The sequence below is a fragment of the Nuphar pumila genome, chromosome 2, assembly GCF_984573655.1.
Source record: "Nuphar pumila chromosome 2, dmNupPumi1.hap1.1, whole genome shotgun sequence".
NCBI lineage: Eukaryota > Viridiplantae > Streptophyta > Magnoliopsida > Nymphaeales > Nymphaeaceae > Nuphar > Nuphar pumila.
The window spans coordinates 83,943,109-83,961,071 of record NC_143250.1 but is presented as its reverse complement, the minus strand read 5'-3'; the positions used below and the strand labels follow the sequence as shown (position 1 = coordinate 83,961,071).

The following is a 17,963-nucleotide window of genomic DNA, read 5'->3' as shown; positions in this document are numbered from 1 at the left end:
ACTTGGCGACGGAATTATTCCGTCGCCAGTTAGCGTCGAAATATTCGCGACGTAAGCATACTGTCGCCGCGTTGTCGCTAATCCGTCGCTAACATGGTTAGCGACGGATTAGCGACGGATTAGCGACGGAAGGTGGTCGTCGCTAATCTACTGCTCTGTTGTAGTGATATGATCAAAGGGTAGATTCTTACTAATTTGACAACGCTCAACCACATTCATATCTTTAAAACAACCTCCCTATGAGTTTCAATTTGGTGGGTCTCCTTATGCATGGGAGAGTAGCAAATACTTTCTCTTTAAAATTCACATGTTATGTAAAAAAGATAGATGGTGAGACTTCTATTTGACCTAAACCGAATCAATTTTTGGCCGATCTAATTGGAATTTGATTCCCTTTGATTCTAATGACACTAATTGTACAATACAAGACAAATAAACATGATGGTGTTCCTTCGTAGTACACCTATATACTGTAAAATGGAGTGATGTTTTCTCAATATCATGACAATGCGGTGGTGTACCTCTGTAGCATATATATATATATATTACAGAAAAATATAGAATTTATCCTATTGTTTATTGAGGTAAAATAGGTGAATATAAGATTTACTGAGGTAAATGGGGTAAAAAGTTTAAACCAACAAAAATTTAGGAACCCACTAAAATCCTTGTGATCGAAGGAGTTGCAAGTACCTTATCTTTCTAAGAGGAGTTTGGATCAAGTAAGCATAGTCCCAGCTCAGATATGGATCCGGAGCTTCTGTTCACTACGATATTCTAAGACATCAAACATTGTCTTCAGGAAAAACCAAAAATCTGACCCGTCAAGTTCCGGACTGACCCGAATCAGATCCGATTAACGAGCTTTGTTTACATCGACCACACCGCCCTTCGTCTCTCTCCCTCGCTATTGTCCACTAACCCACTGCCTCTCATGGCATTTCTCTCCCTCCTCTTCTTCTTCTTCTTCTCCTCCTCATCCTTCTTCTTCTCTGCAGAGGTCGACCTCTTCTCGAGCGAGTCTTCCTACTCGAGGGATCTCCTGAGGTCGGCCTTCGGAGAGAGGGATTGGTTGGTGTCGGTGAGAAGGCGACTCCATGAGAACCCGGAGACCTCATTCAAGGAGCACAACACGAGCGCTCTCATCAGGGAAGAGCTTGAAAGTCTCGGTATTCCCTACGAGTTCCCACTCGCCAAGACTGGGATCGTCGCCCAGATCGGCTCCGGCAATCACCCCGTCGTCGCTCTTCGCGCAGACATCGACGCCATCCTCTTGCAAGTAATCTCCCAGCTCCTCTCTGCTCAATCTTCTTACCTAACTACCGAATGGAAACGCCTTGAGCTCATGTTTGGATTGGCCTGGAATTGTGATTCCTGGCTAGCCGAGAAGTCCTTGGTTTGGATGAGTTGTTTTACGGAACGGAGTTTGCTTTCCCTCTAACTCGGAAAGGGACGATTTGTTTTCGAAATCCTGGAACTTGGGTCATGATATGATGCTTAAGTTTGGAGTTTATGTGTATTTTTTGTTCTTTCGATGCTCTTTTTCTTAATGAATTGTCAGCCAATTGGCTCTGTTGCATCAAAATTGGAGCTACTCTTCCCACTGCGGGAGTTGGGGATGAGCCTGAAATTCCTACTTACGCCATTCAGAATCAAACGCCAGAAAGATCCAAGTCCAGGAACTCCACGACCGTGGAATTCTAAGTCAAAGAATCAAACGCACATCTGTGTGTGTGTATATGTGTGTGTGAATTAGGTTTCTTGGTACTCAGGAATTGGTTGAGTGGGAGCACAAGAGCAAGGTGGACGGGAAGATGCACGCCTGCGGACACGACGCTCACACCACGATGCTTCTCGGCGCCGCGAAGCTGCTGAACCAACGAAGGGAACATCTCAAGGTGGGTTCCTCTTCCTTCTTCTGTTGTGAATCATGGTTTCTGTTTCCATTTTGCTGGTTTTTCCTGAAAAAATTTGTGTTTTCTCGAAGGGGACCGTGAGGCTACTATTTCAGCCTGCTGAAGAATCGGGTGCAGGGGCGTTGCACATGATCAAAGACGGCGCTCTCGGTGACGCCGAAGTGATCTTCGGGATGCATGTCGATCCTGCATATCCTTCGGGGAGCATTGCGTCTGTTCCCGGGGAGTTCATTGCGGCAGTATGCGTCTTTGAGGCAGAGATTAGGGGGAAAGGTGGGCACGCTGCGGCTCCCCACTTGAATATGGACCCGACTGTTGCGACGGCATTTGCCATTTTAGCTCTGCAGCAGCTGACTTCGCGTGAATCTGATCCCCTTCATAGCCCGGTAGGTGTGAGAGTGGTTCTGTAGCTTTTTCTTAGTTTTCTTGCTGCTATCACAATTTAGTTTTTCATGTTCTACATAACGGACTACAATTGCTTTATGAAGTTTTTTCTTTCTTTCTTTTTTTATATGACAAGGAACCCTCGCCGAGAACCAGGCCATTTAATTGGAGGTAAACCCCGGGTGGGGTCACTGAGATCCAAGCCCTTACAGTACACTTTTTGAACTGTGTCACAGTTGAAAAAGACCATGTGCTTCACTAATTGCAAAAAATGTATCATTATGGAAGAAATGATAAAAAAGGAAGCCATTTACTGATATAAGTGACAGCAGTAAGAGATAAAATAACGTTAGCTAGTAATTCATCTATGGTTGTAAAGGGCAGCAGCGAGATCTCAGATTATGGTAATATTAGCTACTGGAGCAAATGCCCCATTATAATCATTACCATATTCATTAGTGATTTCTTTTGCAGCAAAACAAACAATGCACCGTATGGCTATCCTATGAAAGGGAAGCTACGGGTTTTAAGAGGGACTGATTAGGGTGGAGTTTGATACAAAATCGGTCCTTAGCTAACTTACATATGAACCATCTAATATAAAAATAAGGGAACATGATATACACAAGCATGACATATTTGATAAAAATAGTGACGTAGAGAAAAGAAAATGTAGAAACTTAGGGACTTCATCCATATCCAACATGTGCAAAACTACATGGTGAATATGTTTTGCTCCAAAGTTCCAATCAGCTAATTTTCTGTTGGCAGTCTGGAAAAGTTGGTGCATCCATAAAATTACCACCAAACATTAGGGTCAGAGGGCAATCTAGTTTACATTCTTGGGAGTATTGTTCATGAGAGGCTAATAGTTTCCTTGAAACCTGTCGACTACAGTTTACACTTTGCAATTCTGTTTTCTTCTGCCCTGCTGGAAAAAGCCATCGCCCTTGCCATTTTGCTTGGAGTTTGCTTTAGTGTTAACTGCAGTCACCTCTTCTCTGCAATAACTGGGATCCTGCCCACGCCAAATATGCTTGCTACCTCTACTGATACATCAATATTGAAACTATATAGTGTCAATAGAGATGCCTCAAGATGATTCTCCTTTCCCAATGTGCTACCAGAAAATCCACTGTAATATTAGTCTTGGCTAGGTCTCCTGAGAATCTTAAATTTATTTGATTTCCTTCACTTGGAATCTTGTCTTTAACCCATGGGGTTCTCCTTGTATGTTGGATTGAAATAGCAGGTTGAATGGAGTTTGCAGAGACATCCTATGCTGATAAATAACTCTCTCTATTTTCCTGAGAGGAGTGAGGAAAAGAAAATGTCTGATTTGTCAGGAAACTGACAACTTGACTATGTTCCGAATAAATGCTTCAATCCTATTTTCTTTTTTTGGCTCATTTGGATGATGTCAAGGAACACCATTGACAATCTTACCTTGGGCAGCTTAGCAAGATTTTTCCATGTCATACTGATAGATGCAAATGTATTAAATCTGGTAATTCTGGATATCCAAAGGTAGTTGAGGCCATGAAGGGGAATTTGAAATAGTACACCAATCAAGGGGTTTTTTCTGTTTTCTATTTTTACTTCAACCATTTTGGGGTAGTTTGTTTACCATCTTGATGCCTATTGTCTCTGTCTGAATGTTCCAAATTGGTGATTGATGTTTTTTTTTATCAACATATTTTTTTCATTCTTACTTTTTCTGTCATAGAGAACAGATATCACACACTCTAATGTCCAAGAAAGAGCATTCTACCATAAACATCCACTCTAGTAGGACATGCAAATCCAAGAATGAGTACATTCCTTACTCATCTGTGGATCAAACTATTGGATCGATTGATGAGCTCTCTACAAGATAACAAACTTGTAATAGTTCCAGAGTCTTCCATCCATCTTTTATTAGTGCCGCATTTTGTGCTTCTGAAACGTGCTTCGGGGAAGCACGCTTCCCCATATGGTATGGCGCTTTCGGTAACCTTGATCGTAACCTCCTTCCCCACCGCCTCTCTCTCTCTCTCTCTCTCTCCACGAAGGAGAACGAGGAGATTGGGAGATACCCAGGCAAATCAACATCCAAACAGGTTCCAATTTTAACATGTAAAATGCCTTGTCATGATTTCAGAACTTTTGATGATTTGATTTCAGAAATCTTTTACCAGATCCAACTATTTACCACATATGGACCGTGGGCTACATCATGCACCAACATCTCTCTCTCTCTCTCTCATTCTTTCCTCTTTTCCCTGGCCGAAAACCTCAGTCGCTCGTCGGTGGCCTCTCTCTCTCTTCTTCTCCCCTCCTGCCAAAGGTGGGAAGGGGGAGGTTTGACAGGAAAAAAAAAGGAAAGAAAAAAATGAGTGTGGGTTTTGGGTTGGGTCTTAGTTTGACCCGACCCAACCCAACCCACAGATCCACATATCCATGCAGCACTCGGTACCCGTATGCATGTTGGCTGTGTCGACATGGGTACGTGGCCTGTTTCGCTGTGTCCTGGTAACATAGGCTCCTACTTGAGGCATCAGCTCTGGATAAGGGTTGAAGATGATGTCCTTTGGATATTACTTCTGGCCATGTCCCTCAACTTCATTGGGCTAGTTTATAAAGGTAGATTATCTGTGTTCAAGGGAAATTCAATCATGTTCTCATACATGTACTTCCTTTTTCTTTTTCACCTTCTGAGCATCCTCTTTTCTATGCCACATTCCAAAGTGGATTATGCCACAGAATCACAAGGAACATCCACTCTTGGAGATCTCATACCATCTTGATAAATGCAGCTATCGCAAAGCTAGATACTACCATACAATAAAATGCAATGACTGGAACACTGGCATTTTTAGTGTGAAATTTACTGATTGATGTATCTAAATGTGACGCACTTGTGAAGTTTGAAGTTAAAGCGTGGGTATGTCCAAGCTCTTGTGCTTAAGGACCAACTTGGGTCCACAAAAAAACTCATCCTTACTATTGAGAGTTATTTAGTCATTAGTTAATTCTGAACATCTTTTAAGAGATGTTATCTGCAGGTGGGCATGTGTGAAACCACGTATGTGTCATCTGGAAGATGGTCCGAGTCTAAGGTACATGAAGGGAAGAAGTCAGGGGAATGCCCTGTAAAGGGGACAATTTAGGGAATGTCCTCCCCTATGAAGTATGAACGTTAGAACTGTTTCTTTTTTTATCTTAGAAAATCAGAAGTTTTATTGTTATTGGTGAATCAAGTTAGATAAGTTGCCAGTTAACTTTGGCTATTTTTGAAACTGTGACTAGGTTAGATGATGCATGATGGATTTTTTAGCCTTCTAGCTACTTAAAACTGGAGAAACCTATACACTTGTGATGTGATCAAATCATTGATGGTTTTATGATTTATTCTTTGTTGAAGGTTATTACTGTAACATTTGTCCAAGGTGGTGAAGCACTGAATGCAATTCCATCATCCGTAAAACTTGGAGGTGCCATACAAGGTCTTTCCACTGAAGGGCTGTATCATCTCCGAAGGAGAGTCATAGAGGTTTGCATTTATTCCTAGTATTTTTTTTCAAGGAACCATCTTGCTGTAATTTTTTAAGTGGTTGCTTCTTTCTTGTTTAAATTGTATTGTTATATTCAAGTTTGTAGATCCTATACGTTTACTTGTCTATTTGTTATGGACAAGCCTGTGTCACAAGGATACAGCTGTAGACACAGGGATACAGCTTTAAGGGGATATTGTACAAATGTATCCATGTGACACGGGAACAAACAGATTGACTGAAATAAGATATGAGACTCAAGTGGTCAATATCTCAAGAAAAGTTGTCCATAGTAAAATAGTGTTATTGAATTGGGTCTTGGTTATTTGTTCTGGGGGTTTATCTCTTGAGAATTGTTTTCTATGGATTAACTTCTTTTTAGGAAGATCTCTGTGATTTGTTATTGATTAAAGAACTGGTAGGGGTCTGCCTAACCCCAGCTTGCCTATCAAAAAATATATATATCTCAAGAAAGGTTTCCTTGCAGGTAATTGAAACTCAAGCTGCAGTACACCGATGCAGTGCCACCGTGACCATGAAAGATGAGGAGCATCCAGTCTATCCTGTGGTTGTGAATGATGCCAATCTGCATCATTATGTTCAGCGGGTTGGAAAACTGTTGCTTGGTTCAGATCATGTGTTGCCTGGGAAGAAAGTGATGGTTGGCGAAGACTTTTCCTTCTATCAGCAGATGATTCCTGGCATATTATTCAACATCGGGATGAGAAACGAAGAGTTGGGGTCTGTTCACCAGCCTCATTCTCCCCATTTCTTTCTTGACGAGGGGATTCTTCCTATCGGCGCTGCAGTGCATACTGCATTGGCAGAGCTTTACGTGAATGGGCATGGGATGTCAGGGGATGGTAGAGCTCTATAAACGTGATCAGTCAGCATCATTTAAACAACCGCACACTGGTAGCTTTTGTATATTCAATTTTAGGGATTATATACTGTTAATGCCACTCTGCGTCCGTCTCTTGATTTTGACAACAGTAACATGTTTATGGGACCATCTGAATCCAAGAACTGTGTTTGTACTTTCAGGCTGTCCAAGTTTCTGGAATTTCAGTTTCGTGTTGCTCAGTGCTGACCTGATCCTGTTCTACATGAGTTCTCAGAGGACTAGCTTGACTTGTGAAGTCCATCTCTGTTGCATGACATGTGAATTGGTGGTGCAACCAGAAAACCATAGAATCATTTTGCAGTTGTTCACGCTGTTCATGGAGCTCTTTATATGCACGTAGTCTCACAGTTTTACTCTGTGTCGGAGGATAAGCATCACTTCCTGCTCCCTTTATTGACTAAAAGTGACCTTTAATTTGTTATTTTCTAGAGTGCCAAGATGACATGTTTATGGTATTTCGAATATCTTTTTTTTCATTTTAGAAAATTCTCTCTCAAGTTATATGATGAGTGCATACAGTGTAATTTGTAATATCCAAATCCAAAGTGAAGAAAAGAGGTGTCTTAGATTTCCAAAGAGTAACCTTGCTTGATGAGAAGGATCTCTTTGAAATTTATCAAAAGGTATTAGGTTTCTTTTGAAAAGATGTAACATTTTGAAGGAACATTGTACGTTTTTTTTTTTTTGGACTCTATATAAAGCTCTCATCTTTCTTGTGTTGGATATGCAATCTCATCTTATTTGCTCAATAAAATATTATTTTTTTAGTACATTTGTGTGTAAGCATGAAAAAAACTTTAAAGTTTCTTTTTTTTAACCTTATTTTTTTGTAGTTATAGACATATTTCATTGCATCAATTAGGGTATTTAAAACCCAATAAGTGGTATCAGAGTTAGGTTGATGGAGATCACACTTAAATCAAAATCATGACATGAAATTTGAACAACTCTGTCATCAATCTCTCCCAACTCTAAGTGCCCGTGTTTGATGGTGAAGGCTATGATTTTTGGAGTCTTAGACTCTATTCGTCTCACAAGAGCTTTGAGAAATTGTTCATGGCGGTTACGAAGAACCAACTGATGATGCAATTCTTGCATCATAGACCATTCCAAAACAAAAAGAATTTAAGGATAACAAGAAAAAGAAGGATGCAAAAGCACTTCTATATATCCAACTTAGAGTAATCAATGCTATATTTTTTTGAATCATGAATACAACTTCGTCCAAAGAAGCCTGAGATATTTTAAAGAATGAATTTCAAGGCTCGTAGAAGATTATCTTCATCGAGCTTCAAGCATTGTGGAGAGATTTTGATACATTGTCTATTAAAGACAATGAATCCATTTAAAAGTTTTTTACTAGAGTTGTTGGCATTATCAATCAAATAAAGAGCTATGACGATAAAATTAAGGAAAAAAAATAGTTGAATTTTTTTAAGAAGTGTCGTTAAAGTACGATTATATCGTCGCAGTCATGAAAGAGTCAAAAGATCTATCAACTCTATTATTACAAGAATGAATGAGATCCCTTGAGGCACATGAAAAGTAGATTGTAAGGATTGAATCTCAAGTGATTGAGCATGCACTCTAAACGAAGCTCAATATAGATAAAGAAAAAGAAGGCTTAAAAAAAAACTTCATTTTTCAAAAGAAAGAAATCAAAAGTTCTTCAAAGGTCGCAACAAAAAAAAAATTATTCTAGTCAACCAAGGCAGTTTAAGCAATCTGAAAAATACTATCATGTCTGCAAAAAATCTGGGCATATGTCTAGAGAATGACGATTCAAATGTACAAGATGCCGAATACCAAACCACTCTCAAAAGGATTGTTGGTTTCAAGAAAAGCATGAAGTCAATTTCTCAAAAAATGAAGATAGAAAGATTAAATTGTCTTCTCTTGCATGAACGTTGAACAAGAACCAAGTGATATATGATTTGTAGATAGTGGTTGTAGCAACCATATGACTAGAAATAAAAAATGTTTCGTCAAATTTAACAAAACTATCACCTCCAAAGTAAGAATGAGAGATGAAAAATCTCAAAATATTGAAGGCAAAGGAGTCATTGCAGTCAAAACTAAATCAGGCCAGACCAAACTCATTAATGATATTTTTTATGTACTTAGTTTAGCACAAAACTTGTTAAGTATTGGTCAACTGATGAAAAGGGGGTACTTAGTAAACTTCAATAATGACCAATGTTGTTGACAAAAATAGTCAGCAAACAATAGCCAAAGTGAAGATTACTACAAATAAAGTCTTTCTCTTGACTATTAGTTAATGTGAAGGACAAGTACTAAAGGTTGAAAGTTTAGATGTATCAAATCTTTAGTATTTGAGATTTGGACATTTAAATTATCAAAGTTTCAAATTGTTGAAGCAAAAACATATGGTGATTGGGCTTCCTTATATCGATAGAGAAAACAAAATATGTGAAGGTTGAATATATGACAAATTTCATAGACTTCGTTTCTCAAATTCACTTTGGAAGGCGAAGCGTCCTCTTAAATTGGTTTATGCAGATATTTGTGGACCAATGCAGACAAAATCTCATAATGGAAGAAAGTATTTTTTACTCTTCATTGACGACTTCAACAGAATGATGTTGATATATTTTCTCCAACAAAAGTCAGAAGCATTCTTCATTTTCAAAGAATTTAAAGTCTATGCAGAAAAAAAGAGCGGGTTCAAATTTAAAAGATTAAGGACTGACCACAGAGGAGAATTTACATCCAATAAATTTTAGAGCTATTGCAAAATCTAAGGCATCAAAAGGAAACTAAGTGCAGCAAAAATGCCACAACAAAATGGTATCATAGAGTGACGAAATTGCACTATTGTTGAAATGGCAAGGAGCATGTTAAAAGAAAAGAATCTTCCAAACAGTTTTTAGGTCGAAGTCGTAAACACAACAGTGTATATTTTGAATAGAGCTCCCACCAAGTCTATACACAGCAAAACTTTGTATGAGGCATGGTACAAGCACAAACCAAAAGTAAGTCATTTTAAAGTTTTTGATTGTTTTGCTTATAGCAGAATTCTTTCTCAAAATAGAGAAAAATTTGATAAGAAGGGAGAAAAGTTCATATTTATTAGTTATAGTGATACTTCAAAAGCCTATCGTCTCGTTAACCCAAATACAAAGGAGTTGGTTATCTCAAGAGATGTAATTTTTGATGAAAAAAGTGAATGAGACTGGGGAACACGCTCAGTAGAAGCACCTCAAAGAAAGACAAATTTGACTATGCCAGACACTTCTACAAGCAAATAACATATAGACTTAATGGACTCAAGTGATTCATAATCATATACTCTTCATAGAAAGGTGAGATCTCTTGCATATTTCATTTGAGCCTCAAAATTATGAAGAAGCTATCAAAGATGATATCTGGAAAACTACCATGAATGAAGAGATTTTTGCAATTGAGAAAAATCATACATGGGAATTGGTAGATAGGCCAAAAGAAAAAGATATAGTTAGTCTAAAATGGATATTTAAAACCAAATTCAATGAAGATGGCTCAATTCAAAAGCACAAAGCCTGACTTGTAGCAAAAGGCTATTCCCAAAAATTTTAGAGCAGACTTTAATGAAACTTTTGCTTCAATTGTGAGAATTAAGACAATTCGAGTTATGCTAGCCATCTCCGTAGAGTTGAAAGTTTCAGTATATCAGTTGGATATAAAATATGCCTTTCTTAATGGAGAACTCAAAGAAGAGATCTATGTTGAGCAACCTCTTGGCTTTAAGAAGGAAGGACATAAAGAAAAAGTTTATAGATTAAAGAAAGCCTTATATAGCTCAAAGCAAGTACCACGAGCTTGGAATATGAAAATAGACCAATATTTTCAAAAGAAAGAATTTCAAAGAAGCCTAAGCGAACCATCTCTATATATAAAGAGAGATGGAGAAGATTTTCTAGTTGTTTGCTTATATGTAGATGATTTGATCTATGTTGGATCAAATATAAAAATAGTCATCAAGTTTAAAGAGGACATGATGAAGGAGTATGAGATGACAAATTTAGGAATTATGAAATATTTTCTTGGAATACAAGTCAAGCAGAATAAAGGAAAATTTTTTATTTGTCAAGAAAAATATCTTGAAGAGTTACTAAAAAAATTTAACATGTTGAATTGTAAGCCGATGAGAAGCTGACAAAAAATGATGGTGCTAAAAAGGTGGATGCTTCTATGTATAGAAGCTTGGTCGGATCATTGATTTATCTTACTAACACAGGACTCGACATTGTAAATATCATTAGTCTTGTATCCAAGTTTATGAGTGAACCAAACAAAGTCTACCTTGCAGCAGTAAAAAGAATTTTGAAATATTTGCAAGGTACAAAAATTTTTAGAATCAAATATGTTGCTGAAAACAACATTCAACTTGTGGGTTATACGGATAGTGATTGGGCAAGGTCAGTTGATGATCCAAAAAGTACTTCAGGATATGTCTTTTGCCTAGGATTCAAAATCATATTTTGGTCATCAAAGAAGCAAAATACAACTGCATTGTCGACTGCAAATGCAAAATATATCGCAACTACCATAACAACAAGTGAAACAGTTTGGCTTAGAAGAATTCTTTTAGATTTACAGCAAAAGCTTGAAGGACCAACCATCATCAATTGTGACAACAAGTTTGCCATTGCGATGACGAAAAATTCAGTTTTCTATAGCCGCTCAAAGCACATTAAGATTCATCATCATTTCATTAGGAAATTAGTTGAAAAAGAAGAAATCATATTGAAATTTGTGCCAAAAGCCATTGCTCATAGATAAGTTCAAAATTTTCAGATCCTCTTTAAGAATTACAAGTTAAAGGAGGATGTTAAAATTAATAATTTGTAATATCTAAATTGAAAAGTGAAGGAAAGAGGTGTCTTAGATTTACAAAGAGACACCTTGCTTGATGAAAGGATGCAACTTTATGTCTCTATGAAATTTACCAAAACGTATTAGGTTTCTTTTGAAAATGTGTAACCTTTTGAAGAGACATGGTACGTTTCTTTTTGGGCTTTATATAAAGCTCTCATCCTTCTTATGTTGGATATGCAATCTCATCTCATTTGCTCAATAAAATATTATTCCTTTTTAGTGCATTTGTGTGTAAGTGTAGAAAAAACTTTTAAGTTCCTCTTCTTCTCAACCTTGTTTTTTTTAGCTATAGCCATATTCCATTGCATCAATTAGGGTATTCAAAACCTAACAAACTATATGTTAAAGTACTTGCAATTGCTCAATCTCAATCTATCCTCTTTGATTCTGACTTGCCCCCTGCGGTAGGTCTGCACCTGAAAATTCATTTATTGGTCTGGGATGCTTTTTTTGAGGCTTGCCAAGTGGAGGGAAGATCAGGTGAAATCTGATTTCACACTTTTTGGTGTGTTGTTACACGTGATCACCTAGCAACACACTAAAAGTGTGAACCACGTTGCACCTGATCCTCCCTCGTCCAAGTGATTGCCTAAAAAATGTGTAAGAAAAAAGAGAGATTCCATATACACAAGTAATAGGTAACTTAATTTATGCTATGCCATGTGCTAGACTTGATTTAAGCTTTGCTGTGAATTTAATAAGCAGATACCATGGCAATCTTAGACTTACTCATTAAAAAACAATGAAGAAAATATTCTAATATATAAATGAAACAAAAGACCTCAAGCTATGTTATCAAGCAAATAAATTAAAACTTGTGAGTTATTCGAATAGAGATTTTGCTAGTAATAGAGATCAAATAACATCCACCTCAAACTATGTATTAGCCTATAACATGACTACAATATTTGAAGTTAGATAAATATACTTTTTGAATGATTTGAAATTGGGTATTTCAAAAGATCCAACTCATATTTTTTGTGATAATAAAGTTGTCATACATTTAATTTATAGAAGAACTAAAACATATAATCCAAAAGTAAACATATTATGGTTAAATATCAACATGTGTAAAAAATGAGATTGCAATGGATTATGTACCATCAAATCCTATGGTAACCCATCCATTGACAAAAACAGTCATTGAAGATGCATATTCTAAACGGGTGGGTCAAATGAGACTGGTATATTTAATTGACATATTACTCAAGTGTATATGAGTTGAGAAAACAAGAATTATATAAAGTTTATAATAAATGTGTGAATATCATTCCAGCTAAAAATAGAGTGCCAATGCAAAACCCAAATGGGTGTAAGATTGGTGACACAAATGGCCTATTATGGCTAAGTAGATGCTAGGTAGCAGACATAAGGTGATTGTTGGGAGAGGCCATCTTCAATGGTACCATCTTCCATTAATTAGGCTATGTACGTAACAAGTAATTAGAGAACTTAAATATAATTAAATAATAAGATGATGTTTCATGTTCAGCCTATTCAAACTAGAGGATGCAACTCTTGAGACGGAGGAGCGTTTCTCTATAGAACACCTCCCATTCTGGCCCCGTTTCAATTGCTACAAAAGCCCTCAAAGCAATGGTTAAAAGCATCAAGCAATTTCAGAGCTTGTTTGTTTCATTCCTGTGTAAAAAAAAAAGGTTTTACATGAGATGGGCACAAATTTAAAAAAAAAATCCTACAAGTTCAGCCTATAGAACACCTCCCATTCCGGCCCCGTTTCAATTGCTACAAAAGCCCTTAAAGAAATGGTTAAAAGCATCAAGCAATTTCAGAGCTTCTTTGTTTCATTCCTGTGTAAAAAAAAAAGGTTTTACATGAGATGGGGACAAATTAAAAAAAAAAAAATCCTACAAGTTCAGCCTATAGAACACCTCCCATTCTGGCCCCGTTTCAATTGCTACCAAAGCTTTCAAAGCAATGGTTAAAAGCATCAAGCAATTTCAGAGCTTGTTTGTTTCATTCCGGTGTAAAAAAAAAGGTTTTACATGAGATGGGCACAAATTCTTAAAAAAAATCCTACAAGTTCAGCCTCTGCATGCATGCAGAAGCTTTCAGAGGGAGAAGAAGTGTGAAATTATTTAGACATAAAACATGGTAGGTAGTGGAAAAAACTGAGTCTCCTCCTCAGTATGAAACTTTTCCACCATTGATTTGATATTTGTTTCATTAATGACTAAAAAGGATTACACCAAGATTGTCAGCTCAACACCTTTTACATGTTTGGGGCATCTGTTGTTGGGGGGTAGGGATGGCAATGGACCAGGGCGGGGGACAAGGTCTTCAACCCCGCCCCGTCTCAAAACCTGAACCTTCATCCCCGCCTTCATCACCACACGGGGATGAATTTTAACCTCCACCCCCGCCCACTACAAGAAAAATGCTAATTAGCGATGGACATTTGCGACAGACAAAATGAGTCTCAAATTGACGACGGAGTAGCGAGAGAAATATATTTGTTGCTAAAATATCGTTTATTTGTGATTTTAGCGACGAAAAATATTCAGTCAATAATCTATTGCGACAGATTAGAGATGAATTTTATTCCGTCGCCATATCCGTTGCAACTTAGCGATGGATCAACGGTAGAACTATTGCGACACTAAGTCATCGCCAAATAGCAATGACTTAGCGACGGAATTTGGCTGTCACGAATCCGTCGCTAATGTTTTCGTAAATCTCTAATTTTTCCCTTTCTTTCTCTTTTTTGTTTCATCTCTACCGCGTTTCCCCGGCCCGCCTCTCGTCTACCCCCGGCTCGCCTCCCGTCACCCCCTGCCCGCCTCCCATTGCCCCCCCAGCCTGCCTCCCGTCGCCCCTGGCCTGCCTCCTGTGCCCCTTGGTCTGCCGCCCGTCGCCCCCCAGCCCGCCGCCCCTTGGCCGTCGCCTGACGCTCCCCCATTGCCCGACGCTCCCCCTTCGCCGACCTCCCCCCCCGCTTTCTGCCGACCTCCCCCTTCGCCGACACCCGATGCTCAAGCTGACCATTAAATTTTTTGTCGGGGATGGGCCGAGCCCCCTCCCTCTGTTAGGGGAGTCGCGGAAGGGGCTCGTCCCGCTCCCTATGTTTTTTCATCAAGAAGGGGCCCACCCCCCTCCCTGTGTTACGGGAGTTGCGGGAGGGGCTCGTCCCTCTCCCTATATTTTTTCATCAAGGAGGGGTTGAGCCCCCTCCTTGTGTTACGGGAGTCGTGGAAGGGGCTCGACCCCCTCCTATTTTTTTTTGTTAAGGAGGGGATGAGCCCCCTCTCTGTCTTACGGGAGTCGCGGGAAGGGCTCAGCCTCCTTTTTTTTTTTGCCAGGGAGGGGCCGAGCCCCCTCCCCGTCTTACAGAATGCCCAAGAGGGGCTCAGCCCCCTCCCCTTTTTTTTGTCAGGGAGGGGCTGAGCTCCCTCCCTGTCTTACGGGATGCCCGGGAGGGGCTCGACCCCCTCCCCCCCACTTTTTTTTGTCAGGGAGGGGCTGAGCTCCCTCCCTGTCTTACGGGATGCCCGGGAGGGGCTTGACCCCCTTGAGGAATCTGTCGTAACTACTATTTGTCAGCTAGAGAAGATATTTTATCAATATTTTTTGATGTTATGAAACATATGGTCATACATTTGTTATATGAACTTAGGGTTGGTGGACCTGTGCAATATCGATGGATGTACCCATTTGAAAGGTATATGTTTATTTAATTTTTTTTTTCAATACTATTGAGCAATTTATTATAATCCGAGATGTATATTGTTGACAGATGCATGTTTGACCTAAAAAAAAAGGTTCAGAATAAAGCAAGAGCAGAGCGCTCTATTTGTGAGACGTACACCTTGGAAGAGATTTTAAATTTCTCATTTATGTACTTTGAACCTCACATTCCAACATGTTACACATGCCCACCTCGTAATGATGATGAAGAACAATTAACTGTAACTGACAAATTGTCTATATTTCAACCACTTGGACATGCATTTAGCAGTTGCCGGTCAAGACTCTTGGAAGATCGAGAGCAAGACGCAGCATAAATATATATCCTTTTCAATTGCTCAACAATCGACCCATACATTGAGTAAGTATAGTTAATACGTAACATTGAGTTCTATACGTGTATACATGGTTCGGCAAAATAAGTTTATGTTAAGTGTAGACGATTTGATCTAAAGTTGCGAAGAAAACTTCCATAACTCACTAATGCAGAAGTACAGAAAGAACGTGAAAATAAATTTGTGGTATAGTTGAAAGAGTTGGTAAGGACGATTGTATACAGTTTTTCCCTTTATACAACAATAAGATACTTAATTTGTCGTGATCATAGTCCTTGTTTGTGCTTGTAGGTCCACCATAGTGATGTTAAAGATCAAGAAATATGTGATTTACAAAATGGTCTGTCTAAAGTTGTGTAGTGTTACAATGGGTACATCGTAAATGATTATTGTTTTCATACAAAAGACTACGGTATCAACAAGTCAACAATGAATAGTGGCGTGTGCGTCAAGGGTAGCAGCTATGGTGAAAATGAACATGACTACTACGGCGTTATAGAAAAAATAATGGAGTTGACTTACTTAGGCACAAATAATAGCTTAACTTTATTCAAGTGTCAATGGTTTGATCCCACAACAACTAGAGTCGAAAAAGTCTCAGGCATTGTGGAGGTGAATAGTAAGTCAAGGTTTGGAACATATGAACCATTCATATTAGCCTTGCAAGCTCAACAAGTGTATTATACATTATATCCGACTATAAGAAAGTCAGATAGAAATGAATGGTGGGCAGTTTGTAAGGTGAACTCTAAACTATACCCCGAGTATGATCAGTTACAGGAAGACAAGATTGCTGAAGAGAATGAATACTATCAATTAGATGATATGTATGACTTCTTTTATGGTCACGATGTCGCACGTGGTATACATATCATATCTCCATTGCCTGATGGCACATGCATGGAAGAATGTGATCCAAATGATATACGAAGTGGATGAGCGCTAAATGAAGAATAAGAAGATGATGGCGAAGGTGATGAGGAGGATGAAGAAGACTATAAAAGTCAAACAAGTGATGATGAGTCATTCACGAGCTAGTGAAATATAACTTGTAATACAATCTAATCTAAATGATTAGAATAATTTGAATGTATTGAAATGTATTGTATTGATTTGAATGTATTGAAATGTATTACAATGTTTGAATGTCTTGCATGGAGTTTTTTTCAATTTGATATGAATGATCTGAATGATTTGAATGTATTGAAATGTGTTGCAATATTTGAATGTCTTGCATGAAGTTTTTTTCAATTTGATCTGAATGATCTAAATGATTAGAATGATTTGAATGTATTGAAATGTATTGTATTGATTTGAATATATTGAAATGTGTTGCAATGTTTGAATGTCTTGCATGAAGTTTTTTTCAATTTGATATGAATGATCTAAATGATTAGAATGATTTAAATATATTGAAATGTATTGCAATGTTTGAATGTCTTGCATGAAGGTTTTTTCAATTTGATCTGAATGATTAAAATGATTTGAATGTATTAAAATGTATTATATTGATTTAAATATATTGAAATATGTTGCAATGTTTAAATGTCTTGCATGAAGTTTTTTTCAATTTGATATGAATGATTAGAATGATTTGAATGTATTGAAATGTATTGTATTGATTTGAATATATTGAAATGTGTTGCAATGTTTCAATGTCTTGCATGAAGTTTTTTTCAATTTGATCTGAATGATTTGAATGTATTGTATTGATTTGAATATATTGAAATGTGTTGCAATGTTTGAATGTCTTGCATGAAGGTTTTTTCAATTTGATCTGAATGATTTGAATATATTGAAATGTAATCCAATGTTTGAATATATTGCCAGTACATTTTAATTTGTTAGAATATGGTCCATGGAGGACACAGTTGTCGACCACCCAGTGGTAGCCAGTCTGAGCCTTCATCTTCACGGGCTCCTTTGATAAGTATATTATTTAAATAATTATATATTTGATTAGTTGAAATTTATATTATATAAATTTCTAACTCATTGTTCTGTAGGTGCTGTTTCATCTTCTCCGTGTGACCCACGATAAGTAATTTAAATAGTGTATATCGATGGTTGACCGTAAGTATTTTATTGTCACTTGTTCAATATTTAACTTATAAAAAATGTATATTGACGGTCGATTGCTAATGTGTATCTTTTCATATGCAGTACGAGGTTTGAGCAACAAGAAATAATACGAGGAATTACGAAGTCATTACTGCATTATCTTCCAGGATCGATAGCGCAATGAAAAAAGTACTCGAGAGAGGTGTTTGACAACTTAATTTTCGCCTCCATCTTCGTTTCATGTCCT

General features: G+C 37.8%; 1 protein-coding gene across 1 annotated transcript; it reads left to right on the top strand.

Annotated features, from left to right (window-relative positions):
• The first annotated feature begins 910 nt into the window (after nucleotides 1-910).
• LOC149845887 (IAA-amino acid hydrolase ILR1-like 5) lies at nucleotides 911-6,905 on the top strand. Its single transcript, XM_089997773.1, has 6 exons — nucleotides 911-1,279; nucleotides 1,773-1,898; nucleotides 1,988-2,302; nucleotides 5,704-5,832; nucleotides 6,321-6,748; nucleotides 6,878-6,905. Exons 1-5 carry the CDS (start codon nucleotides 935-937, stop codon nucleotides 6,708-6,710), a joined length of 1,305 nt encoding a protein of 434 aa, XP_089853899.1. The 5' UTR covers nucleotides 911-934; the 3' UTR covers nucleotides 6,711-6,748; nucleotides 6,878-6,905.
• Nucleotides 6,906-17,963: the final 11,058 nt, after the last annotated feature.